At 39.2% G+C, this 22,509-nt stretch overlaps 2 protein-coding genes across 5 annotated transcripts; one reads left to right on the top strand and one right to left on the bottom strand.

Annotated features, from left to right (window-relative positions):
* The first annotated feature begins 3,511 nt into the window (after positions 1 to 3,511).
* On the top strand, positions 3,512 to 9,126 carry LOC145641707 (uncharacterized). Of its 4 annotated transcripts, none has more exons than XR_014115495.1 (2): positions 3,512 to 5,864; positions 8,786 to 9,126. XR_014115495.1 is itself a non-coding variant. In XM_081692625.1 (1 exon), the coding sequence occupies exon 1, from the start codon at positions 3,727 to 3,729 to the stop codon at positions 5,794 to 5,796; it is 2,070 nt and encodes a 689-aa protein (XP_081548751.1). In that variant the 5' UTR covers positions 3,512 to 3,726; the 3' UTR covers positions 5,797 to 5,965. The 4 variants fall into 4 exon arrangements, 1 of the variants encoding a protein (XP_081548751.1); XR_014115494.1 differs by having other exon boundaries at positions 8,780 to 9,126; XR_014115493.1 differs by lacking the exon at positions 8,786 to 9,126 and adding an exon at positions 7,993 to 8,368.
* Positions 8,417 to 10,484, bottom strand: LOC145642723 (pectate lyase-like). The gene is made up of 4 exons (XM_081693899.1): positions 10,255 to 10,484; positions 9,136 to 9,787; positions 8,772 to 9,014; positions 8,417 to 8,638 (listed from the first exon to the last, which is right to left on the bottom strand). Exons 1-4 carry the CDS (start codon positions 10,482 to 10,484, stop codon positions 8,417 to 8,419), a joined length of 1,347 nt encoding a protein of 448 aa, XP_081550025.1.
* Positions 10,485 to 22,509: the final 12,025 nt, after the last annotated feature.

Raw genomic sequence — 22,509 nt, 5'->3', positions numbered from 1 at the left:
ACATTGCATTTGAAGCCAAAGGGGTTGTATACTTGTATTATCATAATTTAATTTGAGGTCAACTAGAAAATATCCACATAGTCAATGATATTAAATATATGGCATCATGCATATATTAGCAATCTCACTCATAAGAGAAATTAACAGAAATGTATATATAATGACTCATGCATAATTGCAACCATCATGTATAATAGATGTCAAGTTACTAAGAAAGTTAGATCTAGAGACATAATACAATTTTATGACACATTTTGTTTATTATTATATTTTAATTAGATAATTTAAAGTACTGCTCACATAATATCAATATGTGATTTCATACATAAATAATTGATAAAACAAACGAAATACATAGTACAAAGTATGATTTATCATGCATGTAAGGTAATTATCAAAGAGCCATCAAGTGAGTTCCAAGACTGTATGTGAAACATATACTTCATTCGTAAGACTGTAAGAGCATCGATGGCACTGATTCAAAGTGAACAAAACAATACGAAGTATATAATTACAACAATCCACAGGGCACAAAAATAATAGACTTGTAGTTGTATTTGTATTGTACTTGTTTAGTCTAATATGAATTGTTGGGAGTAATTATTATTCAAAATATTCATGCTAATTGTATATAAATCAATAATAAAGTAATATAGTATAGTATATGCGTACCTTTAATTACAATTGGATTGATTGCGTAGAGTTATGGTTTGACTCAGTCAAATATAATTCGGCTCGACCAGATCCCTAAAATTTTACTTATGACTTTTGATCGCCACACTAAACAAATTCCTTCACCTTGTATACTTAGTTAGCAATAACAATGCATTATAATAATTCTTATTAATATAGGATAAAAATTAATCATGATCTACAGAAAATATATAAATTGCAAGAGGATAATTCTACAGAAAATATATAAAATGCAAGAGGATAATTCTACAGAAAATATATAAATTATATAAATTGCAAGAGGATAATTACATATTATTTCCATATCTTGTGCGGCTTCATTAATCAATAGGGAAAATAAAAGGGATGAAGCAGCAACTTAATTTCCTTCGTCAATTGAAGCGGCAAATAATATGAAGCTAGAATAGATATAATTTCTTTCATCAATATAGTCGAATTACAACAAAAGTCTACTGCAAGAACTCCTTGGTGACAATTAACATGGCTGTATATTTACGTTCGACTGTGGTTTAGTTCTAATCTTAATTGATTGTGTTAGAGCTTTGGTGATCAATAATTAATTAACAATTCATTACAAATACATATACTACGTAAAAAGATTATTCATGCTATTGAAATATTTTGCAAACCAAATCAAATGATATATAACTTCACATAATTGTATCCATGATGCTAAACATGTGATAATAGTAATACTCATTTAAAACGAACCTGATTCTCATAGTAGATTAACCTAATTTAATCGGGTAGAGTCTGGTGCTGATAACGTGTTGTGAAACAAGGAGAAACTTGAGAGAGAATTAATCAGTATTCTACTTGTATTTTTATATGATAGAGGTATATATACACACATATATATATATATATAGTACAATAATTGACAGGGTTTGCTTGGAGAATAATAACCCTAAATCTAGAAAGTTCTGGAATGATACAAGGCCAACAAGGGTATAATGGACATCCACAAATATATTTCATAACACATATTAATTTGTTAGTGAAACGGAGCCCATTTTACTAATTGAATTATATTTGTTAGTTTTATTTCCCTACGGGATTAATAATGCTTTTTTCAAAAAATTAATAAATCGATTTATGTACATCGTGCATTGCACGGGAACTATGCTAGTAACAATAATAATTTCAAAGTGGATTAAAATGAGATGAACTAAACTGAATTTTGCAGAACTAAACTGAACTGACCGAAATGAACTTATAAGGTCTGCATAGTCCAAACGAACAAGGCCTTAGTTGTTTTTTTTTCAAGTAAGGCTGTGACGGTTTTGAGCTTTGATGTTATACATTACAAAGTAGTTGTTTGTCTTAAAACGAATGGATGTGGCGCAGGGCAAGCTAGGAAAATTTGGGGCGGGTATGATTTTCATCCCATCTTTGCCACACCACCCACCAAATTAGGACTCATCTGCACCTCGCTAACATCCCTAATCTTGCAGAGATTTTCTAGCTAATCTTCCTCAAGATTTTATTAGATTGGAAATGCAATTGAAGTAGTCTATAGGTCACCATTTTCACAAATTTTTATATCTTACAATGTTGGTCTATGCAGCTTGTATGGTTGATATTTTCACTTGAAAAAAAAAATGTTAATGTCAATTGTGGCCCAAATTTCTTTAGGCCTAAATCATTGACCCAATCAAAGTATAATGTGTTTCTAAGTCTCTAATAAACTTTTGTCAAAAGAATAAAAAAAACTCTCTAATAAACTTCTCTAGAAATTACTTACAGAAGTAAAATCTAGAGAATGAAGGTGCATGATCATGGCAGCAAATCTAGAATGTTTGATGGGTTAAATCTTTGCTATTCTAGAAGCTTATCAGTAAGGCACATATGCATAGGTATGAGTGCTTATAATGCGAGTTGAGTTCGAGTTTGGGGTAGCTCGACTCGACTTGTTAACATATTGAGTCAAGCTTAATCGAGTCGAGTTTTGACCAAGTTAATCTCGAGTGGCTTGATATTTTATTCGTCTTAGTAGAACCCCTTATTTAGTGTAACATCTCTTCCTTCTCTTTATATTTGTAATTTAAGAAATATACATATGATAATATGAGTACATAAATATGGTATATTTATTAATTATTAATTATAAAACAAAAGTTTTAAAATCAAAATATTTTAACTTTTATTTTTATTATATATAATACTGTATAAAGGAATTTAAGTTTCTCACGACTTTCGAGTCGAGTAATGAGCAACTCATTAACATTTTGAGTCAATTTCAATTCAGCCTGAGTCGAACCCACTCAACTCGAGCTTTGACCGAGTTTTAACTGAATAGAGCTCGAGTAGACCACGAGTTATTTCGTCTCATATGCACCCCTAGACAAAGGGAGATTGCCTCATTTGGGACTTACTGCGCTCTAATTTAGATTTGCCGGTGAAGCTCTCTCATATGTTAGAAGGAGGAGAAAAATAGTGTCAATGTCAAAGAATTTTGATAAGGTAAAAGGTTTCGTCATAGGTCAATCCATATTCCATTTTTTAAGACAATCAATCCATATTCCATTTAATGATACTCGAATTAACACCCGTGCAAAACATTACACTGACGGTGTTGTTCTAGGTGTAGTACTGGTGGTTCGGACTGGATCGAAACGAATCCAATTAAGTTAACCTACACAGGTGACAAACGTTGTTGCCTTTAGGGGTGGCTCAAGGAACCCTTCTAAAGCTTAAGTTAGTAAGTATTTAGAGAGAGAAAATGTACTCAGAAAGAGTGTATAATAAACTTTAGTGTCTAAACCCCTTTTTGTTGTATATGACCCTGTATTTATAATTGTATGATCTCCTTTCAGCTGAAGTACGATTCATACCCATATTTGACACAAGATCCGCCCCCAAAATTAACAACACCGCCATCATACTTCTCAATTTCTCAAGTCAATTCCCCCCTCTCCACCGGAAAAAAACTCTTTTTTTTTTTGACACAAATCATCACTCCTCAAATCACTACATACATAATGCTCTAGTACTCAATCAAACACTCAAACCAAACCATTCCAATCAATTAAAATGCTCAACACCGTCCAATCTCCGATCACCGTCAAAACCACCACCATCACAATCTTCTCTCTCCTCCTCCTCCTCCTCCACCACCTCCGCCCCACCACCTCCGCCCCAATCCTCGGCCTGGACTCCTTCCTAACCCAACAATTCCAACTCGACCCACACGCATCCAACGACACCCTCCCTTCCCTCCCATCCCACCTCAAATCCACCCTCTCCACCACCGCAACAACCACCACCCTCGACCACCGCATCACCTCCCTCCTCTCCCTCTCCCTCCCAACCTCCGTCCACATCAAACTCGTCGGCCCCTCTTTCACCCCCTCCTCCGCCTCCACCCTCTCCTCCTTCCTCTCTTCTTCTCACTCCTCCTCCCCCTTCCACGTCATCACCCCCTATGACTCCACTCTCCACCACCTCTCCCTCTCCCACTCCCTCCACCACGACGCCTCTCTCTCCTCCCCTTCTCTCTCCTCCTCTCTCTCCTCCGCAATCCGCGCTTCTCTCGCCTCATCTACATCATCTCTCCGGTCATCCCTCTTGTCTGTTTCTTACTCCGTTGTCGATGAGATCATAGCTGCTGACTTCCGCCGCGAGAAGCCCCTTCATGGGTATACCGTCTATCTCATCAATCTCGGCGCCCAATCGAAGCCGTATGCTTATACGTATTCGGGCTCAACTGGGTCGGAATTGTCTTCGCCGAGCTTTACAAAGTGCTTGGGTTCGGTTTGGGTGAGTAAGGATAGGTACATTTGGGTTGATTTGGGTGCTGGCCCGGTGGATTACGGGCCGGGTCTTTCGGGTGATGGGGTTCTTCCAAAGGGGGAGTTTCATCCTCTTGCTGCTTTTCATGGGAAGGCGAAATCGGATAAGGCGGTGTTGGCTGATTTAGCTTCGTTGGTTTATAGTGCTTATCAGGTATTGCTTGTTCCTTCTTTGAGAATTCCTGTTCCTTTTGAGAATAATCTTGTTGTTCAGTTTATTCATGTTGTTGGGAGTGATGGTAATGATCATAATAGTTATGGGTTGGATTGGAAATTGATTGAGAATGCTTTGTCGGATAAGGGTTTGTTGCTTGGGGATCAGTCTTTGAGTTTTAAGAAGTATGAGATTAATTATAAGGAGTGTGCTTTGTGTTCCTTTGCTGTTTCCAAGTCGAAAAGCTCGTATACTAGTAGGTTTTTGTTTGATAACTATACTTTGATTGTGAGTGAGTATGTGGATTCGAAGAAGTTGCATCAGATACTGTCTGATTCGGCTGATGAGTTTAAGAGGTTGGCAGGTGTTCATGAGGAGGATGATTTTAAGAGGGTTATCCCGGTGTATGTTTTCGATTTGGATGATAATACGTTGCTTTTGCTTGATCGGTTTCATCAATCTGTTGCGTTTAAGGATATGGTGATTGCGATTAGGACAAGAAATACTCAGACTGTGAGCGATTATAGTTGCAATGGGCGTCATGTTTTTACTCAGACTAGAGAGCTTGAGAGGCCGATTATTGGATCAGTCTTGCAGAGTATGTGGGGTGTGTCTCCAACCCATTTGAGATGGAGCCCCAGGCATAATACCACTTTGGTTGATTATACTTGGAGTGTTGGGCAAACTCCATTTGGACCGTTCTCGGAGATTTCTTCTTTGTCGTTTGTGCAGAAGGATGCTGCTCGAAGGAATGTTCTTTTGACCACTTTGAATTATACTGTTTCGAGTGCCATAGAAGTCCTACAATCTGTTAAGGCACATGGTGGGTATCAGAAGCTATTGAAGGGTAACCAGGTTACTGAATTCTCACAGAGGTGGTCTCTTTTTAAGTATAAGCTAGATAAGATGATTACAGCGCTGTCCCATTTGGAATTTGAGTTGGCCTCATATTACTTGAGATCATCGGAACATGACTTGTATGCCATGCACTCAATCATCTATCGTGCATCACAGGAGTTGGATGCTTCACTTGTGTGTTTCACAGATCCACCAGTTCCATGGGCCTCTATGTCTATGTCTGCTGCAACTTTTATCATTCTTTGTTTTGTTTATGCTAAAAGGGACAAGTTCTTCAGGAACAAAACAAAGCAGTTCTAAAGCATCAAAAGGGGTTGTATTATTGAACAGGATGAGCACTTGTATTTCTATAGGAGGCAGGCTACCAGGTTAGAAATCATTACTCGATTTGAATAGACCTGTATTTTATTTTGAACAGTTTTCTTTTTTTGGGAACAAATACCAAGTAAGAATCTCATCAGTTTTGATATGTGCATTATTTTGTTTCTCAATTTTTTGGTTTTGCTGAGTCTTAAATACTATCATAAGAAAAGTAGGGCGTCATACACGGAAATGCAATTGTAATTTCCACTGCTGTCTCTCATTTAGCCACTGTTAGCAACAACAGTATTGTTATGGGCCCGACTTCACCCAATCTTCAGATTCTTGCATTTATTTTATGTTTTACTTAATTGATGACAATCCAACTCATATTTTATGTATGCAAGAAGAAAACTGGTTATTGACTTTGCCCTTCTAGTAGGATCTGGCTGAAGTTTGCCCTTCTCTAGCTTTTAGGCATACAATATTGGTTTTAAAGTTTGAAGTCGAACTCATTCGAGTTAGGAAACTATATGCTTTCCTGTAGTCTTAATAAAATTAGAGCATTTTAGGTATGCCATGTAGGTTGGTGCACATATGTGTTAATGTCTGTTTTATGTGGTTGGGTTGGTGGTTCTGTGAAATTGTAGGTGTTGTAGGCCTTGTTGTCCGAGAAAGCAAATTTGGAGAGAGTATGTGACAGAAGCAAAGACATTTGGTAGTTTATTGATAAATTTTCACTTCTCTTTCCACTTTAATAAACATGGAGGCGTGGTAGAAGTTTTGCTACAGCTTTGAATATTTTATATACTTAGCAATTTAGCTAAAGCTGGTTTTGAAAAGTGAAGGGGGGGGGGGGGGGTAATGCAACCCGATGAGAATTTTGAAGTTATTTGAACGAGGGATTGTTGGCAGATCACTGCTAGCCAGTCCAGAAACAGAAGCCCATACTAGGCTTTAAAAGTTTTATTGAGGAGTTGGGAAGTAAGAAGGATAATGAACTGATTAGGATTCTAGTAAATGGGGCTTGGTTATCAAAAAGAGATGAGCTGCTGCAATTGGGTGGATATTGATAAGCAATAATGAATATCCAGGACCCAGGACTCCTGGAGGGAAGAAAACATATCCAAATTCTTGGTTACAAAAAAAGTATGCTATTTTCCAAGGAATATGGAAAGCAGATGGGAAATCAGCCGAATTGAGATTTGGATTAACTCAACAAAAGCCATCTGAGCTATTTCCAACCCGTGGTTGCAGGGAGGTGCCTTCAATTGCTTGATGAATTAGAAGTCTTGCAGGTAGATTTTCTTATATAGTAGCTTTTATCACGGTTGATAGATATCTAGTTTGTAAAGCTCATAAGCGAAAGTTAGTACGGAGTAATTTGAGCAAGAAATGAGCCAGCTTAAATTTCCTGTGTTTTGTTGGCCCAAAAAAAAAAAAAAAAAAAAAAAAAAAAAACTTATTCATTCTCCAGCCATTCTGCTTCAGAAACCCCTTGAGCCACTGTTTCAATTCATCTCCTTCCCTCTACACCTGGCACAGGTTCTTCTCATTCAGGCTTGGCAACAAGCGACGAAGCACTAACAACAAAGAAGAAATCTAGCTCAGTTCAACTCATAGCCCCCAATCCCACGCATGTAGTTCAGATGATTGACCATTTACTTAGGTCACAGCATACCAGAACTGGCAGCATCTCAGTGCTTTGTGTAAAGGTGACTCTTAAATCTTTAGTTCATCTCTACTGGAGACTCATTTTTTCTCCTTTCAGGTTTAGACTCTCAGAAATACCAAGAGTAATCCGTAGGCCCTTAGATATGGCATATGCATGTTGAGAAAACTATTCAAGTGATTAGGGTTTTGAACTCGGTGTTAATTGACCTTCCCATTTAATGTATTGAATTGGTAGGAGGGTGTGTGTGTGCGCGCACTGAAATAGGTAAGGAAAACCATTGAATATACTTTGTAAATGTTTGCTTGACGGTGGGATAGAAAGGAAACTGCAATACAAGTTGAATGTGTCTGCTGTAACATATTTGTTTCATGGTGGGATTGTAAAGAAACAAAATTAGCTTACCAGATGATATGTGTTTGCATTACATGTTTGCCCTACAGTAGGATGGAAAGAACATGAAAGTAGCTTTACCTGATGGTACGGAGTATATGTTTTTCATTACATGTTGTTTGCTTTCTCAGTGAGATAGAAAGAAAACGAAACTAGCAAAGGAGAAAGAGAGAGAGCAGCCATGCCTAAGTTGATTGCTTACCAGATGATATGTTTGTCGATTCTGTTGATGTAGGCAGATTGATGATGGGATGGTGAGAGAGATAGGAATTGTGATGTACAAACTCATGACTATGTCATTATATGATTATATGAACTTTTGGACCAAAACATTGCAATTGGGTAAACCAATTCATATTAACTTCGCATCTACATAAACTTTGAATGTACTTACGATTACTTATTATAATGGTTAGTAAAATATATCCTTTTCATGCACATTCGTTCCAATAATCCTTTTCTTAGAAAGAGTACTCTATGTTTTGTAAGACCAAATAAGAGAAAAAAGGGTATTAATTGCATAAATGTTGTAAAAACGAAAAACATATGTTACATCTAACAGCTTTTTCCAACTATACATCTGAGCTGACCCGCGAATCGGGTAAGCCTCCTCACGTATGTTCCAGGTTTTGATTTGATAAAATCTTTCTTGAAACGCCTCTGGTCTAAGGGGTGTCCTGATTCTACAAAGTAAGCTCCGTTCAAGAACACATCATTCTCCGATCTCCATATCCATTTTTTCCATTCTTCGCCGACAACATTGTTCCTGTTTGTGATCTGTTTCATTCAAATATAAAAAAAAAATTGATGAATATCAAACAAAGAAAAACCACATTGAATCTTTTGCATGTGATTAGAGTAACTAATGCCATGTTAGTATAATTGATGGTGAATTGTTTGTGTTTCTTACCATTTTAGCTGTAGGATTTGGAGGAGCGATGAATCGATTGCCTTGACTGATGATGGTGGGATGCGAAGTACCACCGATAGCATACATTATCCAGTGTGTGTAATCGTTGTTGAGAACATGGAAGAAACCGTATCTACACCTTGGCATTCTTTGGACAAGCCCCTTTCCAAAGTGGTTAAATGCTAGTGATATTTGCATGATCTCATCCTTTGGATCAGTATCACTAGCACCAAACAACAGCACCTGTACATAGTCATCCCATATTACAGTTAAAGAAAAAAAAGATGTAATACGAGATGTTAAACTTTATAAACTTTGACCATAGTTTTTACCCGTATGTACTTCGTAATATTTATTGACTTACGTGGTCATGTCTGGTGAAATGGTTGTTAGAAAGGGTGATGGCAGTGGAACCCTTAACGATGTCGATAAGACCATCTCTGCAATTCCACATAGAAAGATGGTCGAGCCAAATGTTGGTGGAGGCAAAGATGTTGATACCATCTCCATCATCAGCACCCCTAATGCCAACATGGTCATGTGTGTCCCTAATTAGTCCTCCAGGAGCAGGCTTAATATCATGGATCTTAATGTTATGAATGATGACATTGTTTGCAAATTGGATGGTGATCCCAGCTCCATCGGCTATCCGGACTTGTGCACCACGACCATCGATCGTCTTGTCGCTTGTCACCAATAGTTCTCCACTGAGCACAATCCTCATATCCCTAGCAAATGTAATCCACAAGGGACCAGGTTGAAGCACCCCAAAACGGAGGGTTCCTGGCCTGGGGTTAACAACGTTGTCATCAGCAGGGTCTGTTACTACATAATACGGACCGTCTTTTCCTCCGGTGGTCCGACGTCCAAAACCCTTAACACAGTCCGCTAATCTTTTTCGGTCTTGAGCCCAATTAGCCTTGCACCTCCAGCAACGGTCAATTGGGTTTTGAGCCTTGCATGCACCCCTGTACTTACCTAGCCCTCTTCTTGTACTATTGGTTCCTTCTAATGACCTGCAAATTTGTCATTGAGAATTTATGATCAAACTAAATTATGTCATGTACATTAACAAAGGATTTTCTTGAGTATAGGAGCAAATTTTTAATATGACTAATTAACAAGATATTAATTCCATAATGAAATCAACATCGCAAATGCCAAAACACAAAATTAAAACTACTAGTAATAATGTATTTGTCCAGCTAACTCGAGTCAGATTGATCTATGAGAGATTTCAAACTAATAGGACCCTTTTCTTACCAACCCAAAAAAATAATGTGCAATTATACCCTCTAGGGAGCCCTATCTTTATGTTTATATGATACAGTATTATGATTAATTATTGTTGCATAGTTTTGATAACTATTGAAACTCTATGTATGAAATTAAGAATACATATACCTTAAAAGAAACATATAAAAATAAAATGATAATTCGTATATAATATAGATGAAGAATTGAAAAAAATAAGAAAATTTACCGATGGACATGGTAGTTAAATTCATCCATAACTTCAGTAGGTTCATGATGATAGGCTTGTAATGAAGCATTATAAGCTTCAGCAAGTTTTCTCTGAAACCATTCATCGTGTTCATGCTGTTTAACAGTGTTGTTTCCTACAATGTTAGCTTGTGTAGTAGGAATAATGGCCACCAAAATGGTTACAAAAATGAAAAAGGGGATTTTAATCTTGTTATTTGCAAATTCCATGGCTTTTAATTATAATTTGCAAAATCAATCTTCCCTTTTCTTATTAAAATTAAATAAAACTAATGGGGGCGACCTCTATATTATTTTATTTTATTATTATTATTTTTTTTGCGCAGGGCTCAGGGCACGATAGACCAAAACAATTGAATTTGTTAAGCACTCAACATGGTCCTGCCCGGCCTATGCACTCTTTTTTTTTTCTTCTTATTTTGAAGGTATATATATTTACACTTTTATTATTTTTTAAGATCTAGTATAAGAATGTATGAATTGTTATATATTGCCAGAAAGAAATCTATAATAAGGATTGTGCATAATCATACAATAAGAAATGTGCCTAAAAAAGTGGTAAACCACATTTCCCTCTAATTTTCATTCCAGTCCTATATTTGATAGCAAACCACAATCTAATACAAATTTTATCCTAATATTAGGCTTAATGTTTTTTTTGGTGTCAAAAGCTAATAATAGGATTTGACTATTCTACAGTCAGGGCTATGAATTCATATGCTAGTAAGAAACAAGGTTCTTTCAAAAACATTTGTTTAAAGTCAATTGTGAATTTTAGAGTCTAATCTAAATTATTTGGGGAGTGATAGACTATTTCCTAACCTTTCCATGACCTATTGGCCAATATTTGTGAATTTAATAGTGGTAAAATTAGTGTTTACCTAAAAATGCCTTTTACCACTATTAAATTCACAAATATTTACACTTTAATAATCATTTAAAATTGCAAACTCCTAATGATTGTACGAAGTATAATCAATGACACTTTAGCAAAATCACTTAAGTCCATTGTTCAACTCCCTTGTAGAACAGGAGATTTGGGAAATTGTAATTCCCTCATATTCGTAAGAGAATTTACTAGACAATCATTCTATGTTGTCCCTACTTACAAAATCATTAGAAATTTAACACATCAACAGAACATGGGAGAAAATTAGGAGTCAAATATAAATTGAATTTAATGGAACTTGTGCCTATTATTTTAGCCAATAAAAACATTACAAATTAGAGTTGTATGCGTAGCCTTTACCGAATAGGTCTCTAACAAGCAGATCTACTTTCTCTAATTACATTTCTCTTATATAACATGATGGGATTAAAATTGAGCGTTTAGTTACCTTTGTAGTTAGTCACCTTATGAACTTCGTGCATCTAGGAATTATCGAGTCATTAGGGATAATCCCATCTCTACTTTCGACTTGGTGCTCAATCAACTTTCACTTAGCATGAAGCTACGCCAATGGTTCATGAAAAGCAATGTAGGCGTTTAACATTTATCATCAAGTGAAGGTTACCAACCCCCTCCTTTCCAATCTGATATGGTTGGGTTGATGTTTTTCTCGAGGAAATTCGATAAAGTTTATAAACTGAGGGGATGTTAGTGTCATTTCACCCAATAAGTAAGGCAGCTTTGTCATTTTATCTACTTTAATTTTCTTTCTAATTAACGGGAGCTCTCTATTGTAATTAGCTCCTCTCCTTGCTTGTATACTTATATCATGGCAAAAGTGAACCAATGTAATGCATGATATATGGGTAGTGGCTAGAGGTACGCAACGTGCAGTGCTGGGCCGTGCCTTGCCGTGCATGGTGGTGACTCGTGCCTTGCTTACATCTTGGCATGTCGTGTCGTGCCGTGCCGGGCCACCATTTAGCACACCACAGCCCACTTGTCGTGCAGTGCCGGACACCGGGCCGCCAATAATTTTTTTTTTTTTTTTAAAACAACTTTTAAAGTGGATATACTATTAAATAATTTTATTAATTTATGTTTATGTTTTTTTGTTATTATTATATATTGTTCTTTTTATTATTCTTATTTTTATTATTATAGTTCTTTATTATTATTTATGTTATTTTATGACCGTGTCGGGCATGCCGTGCTGGCGGGCCAAACTACCGTCTGCGGGTTCGTGTCGAATTCTTGAAATCGTGTTCACGTCACGACCCAGGGCCCACTTTTCGGTCATCGAACCGTGCCATTGGCAGGCTCGTGTCGTGCCAAACCCGTGCCGCATGCGGGCTGGTACGGCTCATGCCCACCTTTAGTAGTGGCTCTAATTTTGGTACATTAAGTACACAACAAAAGATGGATGACCATATTCATGGCATTAGTTTGAAATTCATGTATTGGACATGAGACGGAGAGAAGCTAAGAGTTCATACCGGGAACTGTCAGATTGTGTAAATCTCCTTGCCTATCATATTCTCATTCATGAATATTTATAGGGTGTACAACCTAAGATATGAGAATCTAAGATATACATAAATACACAAAATATATCCACAGAATATATACTAGAGAATAATAACATATTCTCTAACACGCCCCCGCAGTTGTAGCGGGAGGAGGACGAACGCTAAGACTGTAACGAAAGTCAAAGAATAGTTGTCGGGGAAGTCCCTTAGTGAAAATGTCTGCATATTGATATGACGAGGGAACATGAAGTACTCGAACAAGACCCAACGCGACTTGCTCACGAACGAAATGGATGTCCAACTCTATATGCTTCGTCCGCTGATGATTGACAGGATTGCTAGAGAGGTAAACAGCAGACACATTGTCACAATATACAAGGGATGCCTTCCGAAGAGGGCAATGGAGCTCAAGAAGCAGGTTCCTAAGCCAACAAGTTTCGGCAACTACGTTAGCTACGCCTCTATATTCTGATTCTGCGCTGGACCGAGACAAAGTTGCTTGACGTTTGGCAGACCATGATATTAAATTGTCCCCCAAGAACACACAATATCCGGAGGTCGATCGTCTAGTGTCGGGGCAGCCCCCCCAATCAGCGTCTGTATAGGACACTAGTCTGGTCGGTGCAGATGGAAAGAGATGAAGACCGAGGTCTTTGGTACCTTGGATGTACCTGATGATGCGCTTGAGAGCATTAAAGTGAGGCTCTCGAGGTTCATGCATGCATGAATAGGTAGACTTGATGTACTGCGTAGGCTATTTCTGGCCGTGTAAAGGTTAAGTACTGCAATGCGCCAGCCAAACTGCGATAAAGAGAAGGATCCGAAACAAGCTCACCCTCGTGAGCACTTAATTTCGAATTAGTATCAACCGGAGTAGCAACCATTTTGCAATTATCCATGTTAGCCCTATGGATAATTTCTTCAGCATACTTCTTTTGAGAAAGATACATGTGGGTCGGCGTTCTAGTAACTGAGATGCCCAAGAAGCTTAGACTCTTAGAGCACCAAGATCAGTCATTGAAAATTCGGATTTCAGTAAATCAATGATAGAAGATTTCAATGCCTCGGATGATGCGGTTAGCACTATGTCGTCCACATAAAGCAATAAATATGCCGTATCATGTCCTCTTCGAAAAATGAAAAGGGAAGTGTCGCTCTTGCTACATACAAACCCAATGCGATGAAGATAGTTGGCAAACCGATGATACCAGGCCCGTGGCGCTTGCTTTAAACCGTATAGAGCCTTGTTAAGACGACACACATAAGTAGGAGCATCGCGGTTAACAAATCCGAGCGGTTGATGCATGTACAAAGTTTCTTTTAAATCCCCATGAAGAAAAGCATTATTTACATCTAGTTGATGTATAGGCCAGTTACGTCCCATAGCAATACTCAAAACTGTTCTTATTGTAGCCGGTTTTACAACCGGGCTAAAAGTCTCATCGCAGTCCACCCCAACCTCTTGTGACTTACCATTTACAACAAGCCGAGCCTTATGCCGTTCAAGATCACCATTATCCTTGAATTTATGTTTATAGAGCCACATACACCGAATAATGTTTGCCCCTTCCGGTTTAGGAACTAGCTAGATCCCAAGTATGTTGCTTTGTGAGAGCATTAAACTCCTCGTGCATTGCCGCATTCCAATTCGGGTCAAGAAAGGCTATCTTGGGGCTTTTAGGCAAAGGTGAGATTGCTTGGACAGAAAGGTTGAATTGGACTTTAGGCTTAAAAATCCCATGGCTGGCACGAGTTTTCATTTGTGGTGATAATGGTATTGGGCTTGGGGGAAGTGACCCAAATTGAATGGTAGGTGGGCTTGAGTGAGGTGAGTTATTCGGACTGGAAGGAGTTGGGGGAGTTGGTGTGACTGGGCTTGAGGGAGGTGGGGCAGCAGACTCTGGGCCAACTGTCTGGGTAGTCCTGTGGTGGGTCGTGGCTGAATGAACAGGCCCACGGTCCAGCATAGGGCTATTATGCCCAGTAGTAGCCACGGTAGGAGAAGGTGGGCTGGTGAAGCTGGGCTGGACTGAGCCGACAGTAGGGGGAGAGGAGTGCTGAAGTTGGTGGGCTACGATTGGAGTTAGAGCAGGAGAGGGGTCCGAATCTAGGAAAGAGTATTTCGAAGCTCTAAACTGTTGAATATTTGAGAAAGGAAATATATGTTCCACAAAAGTAACATGCCTAGATATGATTGTTTTATTTGTGGATAAATCGTAGCAAAAATATCCCCTATGGGTAGATGGGTAACCTAGAAAAATGCAAGGTGATGATCTAGGTGAGAGCTTGTTAGATGCGTTGATGAGAGATTGGGGAAGCATAGGCAGCCGAAAGTTCTTAGGTGGTCATAGGAGGGACTACGACGATAGAGAATTTCGGTTGGGCTTTTATTCTTCAATGTGGTAGTAGGAAGGACATTGAGAATATGAGCAACGACACTTAAAGCATATACCTAAAAAGATGGGGGAGGTGAGGCATGAAAAAGGAGAGGGCGAACCATATTATTTATTGTGCGAATGATTCTCTCGGCCTTACCATTTTGTTGTGATGTATGAGGACATGACAAACGGAAAACTAAGTCGTGTTTAGCACAAAGTTGAAGGAAGGGAGAGTTGTCGAATTCACGACCGTTATCACTTTAAAAGGTTTTTATGCGTTTTTCAAATTGAGTGAAAACATACTCCCTAAATTGCAAAAAAAATATCAAACACTTGAGATTTATATTTATTAGGAAAGATCCATAGAAAATGAGTGAAATCATATAAAAACACCAAATAGTATTTATGACCCAATTTGCTAGTAATAGGGGATGTCCATAAATCCGCATGAATAATGTCAAAAGGAGAGAAAGTGACACTTAAAGAAGATTTAAACGGAAGTCTTATATGCTTCCCTAAAGGACAAGAGTAGCAAAATTGGGTATGTGACCCATTATTACAATGAATTAAATTCCTTTTTCTCAAAAGATTGAAAACTGAAGGGCCGGGATGACCAAGACGACTATGCCAAACCGACGGTGAAATTGCAGCTAGGGAGAGGTGTTGATTATTTGTTGCAGAGGAATTGGAAGAAAAAGGATAAAGGTCCCCACCACTATTGCATCTCGCTAGAGGTCTCCCCGTATTGAGATCCTTCACAGAAAAACCAAAAGGGTCAAACTCTATAGAAACAGAATTATCACTAGCAAACTTCTTAACTGTAGGCAATAAATTTCAAGCGTTAACCCCTAGCTTGAACCCCACTGTGATCATACACTAAAGTACGGTGGCGTCCAAAAGGGAAGAAGATAGAGCAAAAGAGTCGCCAACAAGTTTTTTAGGAACTTGTAAACCGTTCACGAGGTGAAGGTTAACGATCCAAGAGATCGTCAACTCCATAAGGTCTAGAACCAAATAAGGGTTCGGGGATGAAGGTACAAATCCAACCTAAAAGAGATTGAACCTGCCCTAATAATAGGCCTCTACTTTATTCTGATCGTATTCATGTGCGCTTTTTAATTAACATACAATCAATAGGTTTACCCTAAACCTGTTTATCTATGTTGGTTGAATATTAATGCACAAATAAAACTATTATTGGCGATCACTTGAATTATAATCACATTAACTCTAAACAAGATTATTAATTATCTTATTAAGCGTGATTGCAAGTACAAATTCCCTTTAAACATGCATAAAAGGCGTGATCAAGCAATAACAATAAATATAATATATCAAGCAACATAATAAATCATCAATATCATGAATAATAATTATAAAAATCATAATAATAATAATAATCGTCATAAATAAAATAATAATCATCATCATAAATTATAGTCATTATAATCATAATCATGTTCATGTTAATATTAAAGCATAATAAAAATAGCAAGATCCTAGGCATGATACTAACAAGATTAATAACCAACCCTAGCATGTCACTAAGCAATAAAAATCAAATCTTTAACCCTAACATGATACTAACAATCATAAATATTAGGAAGAACGTAGGAGTTAAGCATCGTAACAATCATATTTAATATTAAAATTACCCTAGACATGATACTTGGAATATCATAATAACAATTTAAACATGATTTCTACATCATAACATTAATTTAAACCATTAAAGCACTTATTTTGATGCCTCGTACCTCTTTCTAATAACAAAATACACACGTTAGTAACTTCAAGGAAAATAATAAACAAAACAATTAAATTAAATAATGGAAAGAGAGATTTTGGGACCAAACCCTCAGAAATTAAACCTTTCACGTTTAGGGCGAAGGCAACTTCGAATATGGCTAGGTGTTTCTAGATCTTGCGAATGCGGAATTTTGTATGTGAAAAGCAAGGTTAGAAAAAGAAAAGAGAGATGAATGAATTAAGAGAGAATTAGAGAATTAATGATTGCGAATGAAAACTGATTGTAGGTGATTATAATTGAAAAGCTGGTTGTTGATGAATGAAAACGGAGTTTTTAATACGTTATTTATAGAGAAATAAGCCAAAAAGATAAAATAAACAAAACAGAGTCCGACGCACAAAAAACAGAGCTGGCGCAAACCCTGGCTAACTAGCGCCAAGCGCCAATGGCTAGCGCCAGGCGCCAATGCCTGGAGTCAGGCGCCAAGCCTGTTTTTAACGCGTTTTCGAAAATCAGATAAATTTGCTGTTCAGGAGGATAAAATCGTATATTTTCCTCGAAAATGCTCTTTGATTTTAATTAAAACTCTGAAAAGTCAACAAAAGTCAATTTATCAATGCTAATTGAATTAGGAACGAAAAGAACCTTCTAGAAGAATCTAGAAGACTAAAACCATTCCTAATTGCATTAGGAATGATAAATCATATTAGGCCCTCCCCAAGATCATTGGACCGCATATAAGGCTCAAACCGGGCCTAGTTTAGTAAATTGACCATAACTTCCTCAATATTCATCGGAATTGGGCTTATAATATATCGTTGAAAAGGTCTTTGCAAGCCCCATCCAACTACACTATTATTGGACCCGTATCATGGACGACCAACCAAACTGGATTGGCTGTTTTCTTAAAATAAGTTTTCAAAAACAGAGAGAAGAGAAAAGAAATTAAATATATCCGCAACACTAAACTTTCCACACTTTCACTTCATTCGATTATGATTCGACGTGAAAGGTACTCATCATTGGGTTTGGTTTTGGGGAGACACAAATGGGTGTCTACAGAAGCCCCCACTTTGACTGAGTTTGGAGAAACGCAAGTTTCGAAAACGAAAGTCAAAGTATCGATAGGGACGGAGAATGATTCAGAACGTTCTGCGATCCTAAATCACTCTTGTAACGCCGATACCTGCAAACTAGCGTTAGTTGAACAGATAAGAGAGTTAAGAAACGCGTATCTTGCACCGTCGAGCACACGTCTCTGAAAGTAACCGATTCGTTGTCGTATCCTTGTTGTTTCGATGACCTCCTGCAAGCTAGAGAATGTCATCCTGCTTGAAAACTGCTACGCCCGTAACTGCTTCCAATATAGAAGATTGCTTTGCCTGAAACGATCCTCCACCGCATTGATAATATTCCACGTCCAAGGAATACTATCGAAGATTGCTTCTCTTGAAACAATCCTCAGTTACTTGTGACAACTCTCCATAATCTAGGGAACGCCACTTTGCTGTTTCGATGTTCACTCGTCTCTGAACAAAGAGCTTTTTTTGATATGTTCACGCGCCTCTGAACAAAGAGCTTCTCTTTTTTTTTTTTTTAATATGATCTTCTGAATGACGTGTCCACGCGTCTCTGAACAAAGGGCTTGATAATAGGATTCCCACGCGTCTCTGAGCGAAAGAGCTTGAAAATAGGAGATTTTTTATGATATGTCCACGCGTCTCTGAACAAAAGAGCTTTTGAAGGATATGCCCACGCGTCTCTGGAGCAAAAGAGCTTGAAGGAAATGTTCACGCGTCTCTGAACAAAAGAGCTTTTGAATAGTATGCCCACGCGTTTCTGGAGCAAAGAGCTTTGATGGAGATGTTCACGCGTCTTTGAGCAAAGAGCTTGATGGAAAGTTCACGCGTCTCTGAACAAAAGAGCTTGAATAATATGCCCACGCGTCTCTGGACAATAGAGCTTCGGTACTTGAACGCTTGTTGCGATAATATTCAGAAGAAAAATTTCTCAAGACCAACGTTTGTCGATCTCTAAAGCTCTCCTAAACTTTGCTTCCGCTAAAACCAGTATGTCGGTGTTTCCGTGATGAGCCAATTCTTAGGCGCTTTAAGCTAAGTGAGACGATCTTTCACCAGGTCGACCACTTATTGTGATTGTAATCAAACTGACTACTTAATCATGTCAAATTGCTTATTGGGGCTAACTGGCGTACCAAGGAACTCGAAATTGCTGTATGAGGTCGAAATCACCTTTCTGAGAGGCTTCGATCTCTGTCGCTACTGAAAAGATCTCTGGCGCCAAGAATTGACTCTGTCGCCGAACGCTGTGATAGGGTCTTCCCTATTTTGCTGCACCTGTATTTATTTTTGACTATAGAACTTTGCTAATCTTTAACCATCTTAGGGTTGACCTAAGGTTTAGCATTGCTTGACTCATCGACTTGACACGACTCAAGGTATAAACTTGACTCTCTGTGATTTACTCGAGGTTGACTCGACTCGAAGTGAAATGACACATGTGTGACTCATGACCCGTGTGTGCATTGTAAAAAAGCAAAAAATTTCCGTCATTTTTGTGGAGGGTACCGACTTTCTCCCGAAAAAGAAAGACGCGAAAAAGAAAGAAGCGAAGTTTTTGAAGGTGCATGTTGAATGAGCTTAGTCAAATGTTGTTTGATACTATCTCTCAAGGATTGTAACATCTTAGACTATCCGGGTTGACTCGATAATGAAAGTATTTAGGTAACTTAGGCACGGAGGCTAAGCACTTCATACTTCGTGATGTAATGATGATTATGAGTGATGTGACAAGGCATGATTCAGCGTTATGTTAAGATTTCATGACAAAAGGTTCCTAAGGGAAGTATATTTGGTCATGTATGTGTGCGGTGTGTGAAAGTGACACTAAAGCTAGGCCGCAAGAGCTAAGTGTGTGGAAAGATATTATTTGTTAAAAGAGTCAAATGGTGGTGACTCTTAGGCTAGGTAAGCTAATGATGTTGGGATCGAGCCCCCAAGTCTAGCTCTAAGTGAAAAGGGATGAGCATAGGAGATCCCTTGATATGATCATGGTGTAAGTGTGTGAATGTGAATATGAATGCATGTTTATTACGGCCGCACCTCAATGTGAGGTTGCCTACGTATCCGTTAGGAATCAGGCCGAACGTAGCTCTAGCCGAACCTCGCACAAGTGTGTATACCTCAAAAAGGTCTTTTAAGGGTTGTAACGTGGTTAGGCTAAAGGTTATAGAAGAAGGGGATAAAGGCTCAAGACCCTAGATAAGCTCCCAAGGTGTGCAACCTCGCTTTTGAATATTTGTTTTTATACTTGAGATTTTCTACTCTTTTTTTAGCTCTCTTTTTTCATTAGCATTTATCTTTATTTTTATGAGTGTGGGCAATCCCAATCATGCGGTCTATCACTCACTTGGCATTCATGTTTCTCGAGCACGGTACCGAGCACTCGATAAGAGACGCAATCTGAGACGTGTTCTTATCGAAGATATTTTCATATCAAAGATATTGGAACACTTGCCCTTTGTACACTTTTATTTATTTTTTTGCTTTTGCTTATTTTTGCTATTTTAATTTTTTGAATCACTCAAGCCTTTTTTTAGAATTACATAAGTTGCACACCATCCCATCCCAAGGTTAGGTAGATGTAGGTTGAAAAAAGAAGGGTCTATCGTTAGACGAGGCTCAAAGTGGTTTATGAAGAAAGAATTGCATATTTGAAAGGTGAAAGGAGATATGACGTGTGTTTGGGGTGTTTTTGTCCCTCGGGAGAGTTACGTCACGAAGACTGATCCGGCTTGAGCTGTACCTGCAAAACAACGGAGACTCCGGGTGGTTGGAGCTCCGCCTCCGACGGTCAAGTTAGTAACTTGAAAAGGAGTAAAGAGTACGGAAATTTAGGTGGGTATCTACTCGGATTCCAAGCTCAGGTGTTTCTCTGATGTAAGAGAATGCAGGTATATTAAATGGTAAAACGTGCCCTCAAAATGAGGGACATCTCCCTATTTATAGGGTCTTTGGGAATTGTGCCCCTGATTAGGTCACTGAACCCTAATCATTGGTGGGCTGCGCCGTTTTCCGGCGTTCTCGGGATTTGGGCCTGAAGGCCGCCTTTTCCCCTTTATTTCTGGAATGACACGTGTCAAGCAGGGATTGGTCCATTTTGGACTAATCTGAGGCTGACACGTGTCACCCTCTGATTGGGCCATGCGGCAGGGTAAAATTACCCTAAACATTTGCCCCTCACAGATGTGACGTGGCACGCCACGTGGCATCTGTGACACATGTCACGCTCCGGTTGGCGGTAATTTTACCGTTACAGAGTAACCGTTCACCTTCCGGGTAAATTACGGAAATGCCCCCAAATTTACCCTCTATATATAGCCGTTTTACCCTCATAATTTTGTACGTTTACAAAAAAATTTCTAGAGAGAAAGTTTGAGAGAGCAGAAGTCATCCGTTTGAGTCAGACGCGAGCAAGAAAGTTTGTTCTTCAGCGACCCAGCCGGTCCCGCCTACTTTCAGATACCAAATCAAAAGGTACCGTCTCTGTCTCTCTCAGCTCTTTTCTTTTTTCACCGCTTGTACATATTTCTTGCAATAAATGGATGCATCACCAACACACACGGAACAGCCTAGGTTAGAGTCCAGCCGGTAACCAGGGACGGCTGAGTCTAGGACTGGGAGTACCGTCTCGGGGTGTTGGGACCACCCTTTGCCAAGGATTCCGACCAGTTATGTGTCTGTGCAGGACACCATGGCTCGGACAATGCAGACGACCACTGATCCAAATTATAGGAGCGAAGGCTCAAGCGGCCAAACGCCTGAGGGAGAAACGTCTGGTCAGGGAGACCAGACGGCTCTGGAGAGATCCCCTCCGCGCACCCCTTCAACCCCTGCTGACTCTTTCTTGGAAGAGTGCGATCAAGGCGGCGACGAGGCCGTCTCTGCCCCCATGGACCAAGGTGAGGAGGGGACGGAGAGTGACAGCTCCGCCTCTACCTCTGAGAGCAGTGATGACTTACCCCCTCTTCCGGATAGCGAGGAGGAAGAAAGGAAAAAGTGGAGCAAGAAGGACGATCCCTTCAGCATCCACGTCTCCTCCAAGGACCGGATCCAAATGGGGGAGAACTTGGAAAATTTTAAGAAAATGCACCCGTTAGGAGACGAGTATAAGATCCGGGTGCCGCCTGAGCTGGGCACCATCGCCTGGGGGGACGATCAACAGAACGCCAGCAGCTACTTCCGCTGTTATGAGGCGGCGTTCAAAGCTGGCTTTCGCTTCCCCCTTCACCAGGCGGTGAAGGCAATTTTGAGAGGCTATGGCCTTGGGGTCTGGCAACTTACCCCCAACTCTTGGACCAACATTCTGGGGTATGTTGCCGCCTGCGAGTTCCAAGGGCTTAACCCCGGCTAGGAGGCTTTTGCAAGCATGCATTACCTCAGCAGAAGCCCAGGCGGCTGGAGGGCGTGGTATACTCTAACCACACAGCCGCAATACATGATGACCTTGGACAAGGTCTCAAAGTTCGATGGCTGGAAGCACAGGTTCTACCTGATGTCAGCCCCAACCAGACGGGAAAATTATGAATTCCGTCTGTACAATAAGAAGCCTGACTTGTTGGGCAGGAAGTGCGCTCTTCCCCGGAACCCAGAGGAAGACTTTGACAAAA

Source organism: Chenopodium album, chromosome 8 (genome assembly GCF_948465745.1).
Source record: "Chenopodium album chromosome 8, dcCheAlbu1.1, whole genome shotgun sequence".
In the NCBI taxonomy this organism is placed as follows: Eukaryota; Viridiplantae; Streptophyta; class Magnoliopsida; order Caryophyllales; family Amaranthaceae; genus Chenopodium; species Chenopodium album.
Note: the sequence above shows the minus strand (reverse complement) of the source record. Positions and strands in the feature narration are given on the sequence as shown.

Coding starts and splice junctions, on each gene's coding strand:
- LOC145641707 (XM_081692625.1), top strand. CDS start 3,727: ATGCTCAACACCGTCCAATCTCCGATCACCGTCAAAACCACCACCATC.
- LOC145642723 (XM_081693899.1), bottom strand. CDS start 10,484: ATGGAATTTGCAAATAACAAGATTAAAATCCCCTTTTTCATTTTTGTA. Junction 9,015..9,135: donor ATTTCACCAGACATGACCAC/GTAAGTCAATAA, acceptor GACTATGTACAG/GTGCTGTTGTTTGGTGCTAG. Junction 8,639..8,771: donor CAAATCCTACAGCTAAAATG/GTAAGAAACACA, acceptor TGAATGAAACAG/ATCACAAACAGGAACAATGT.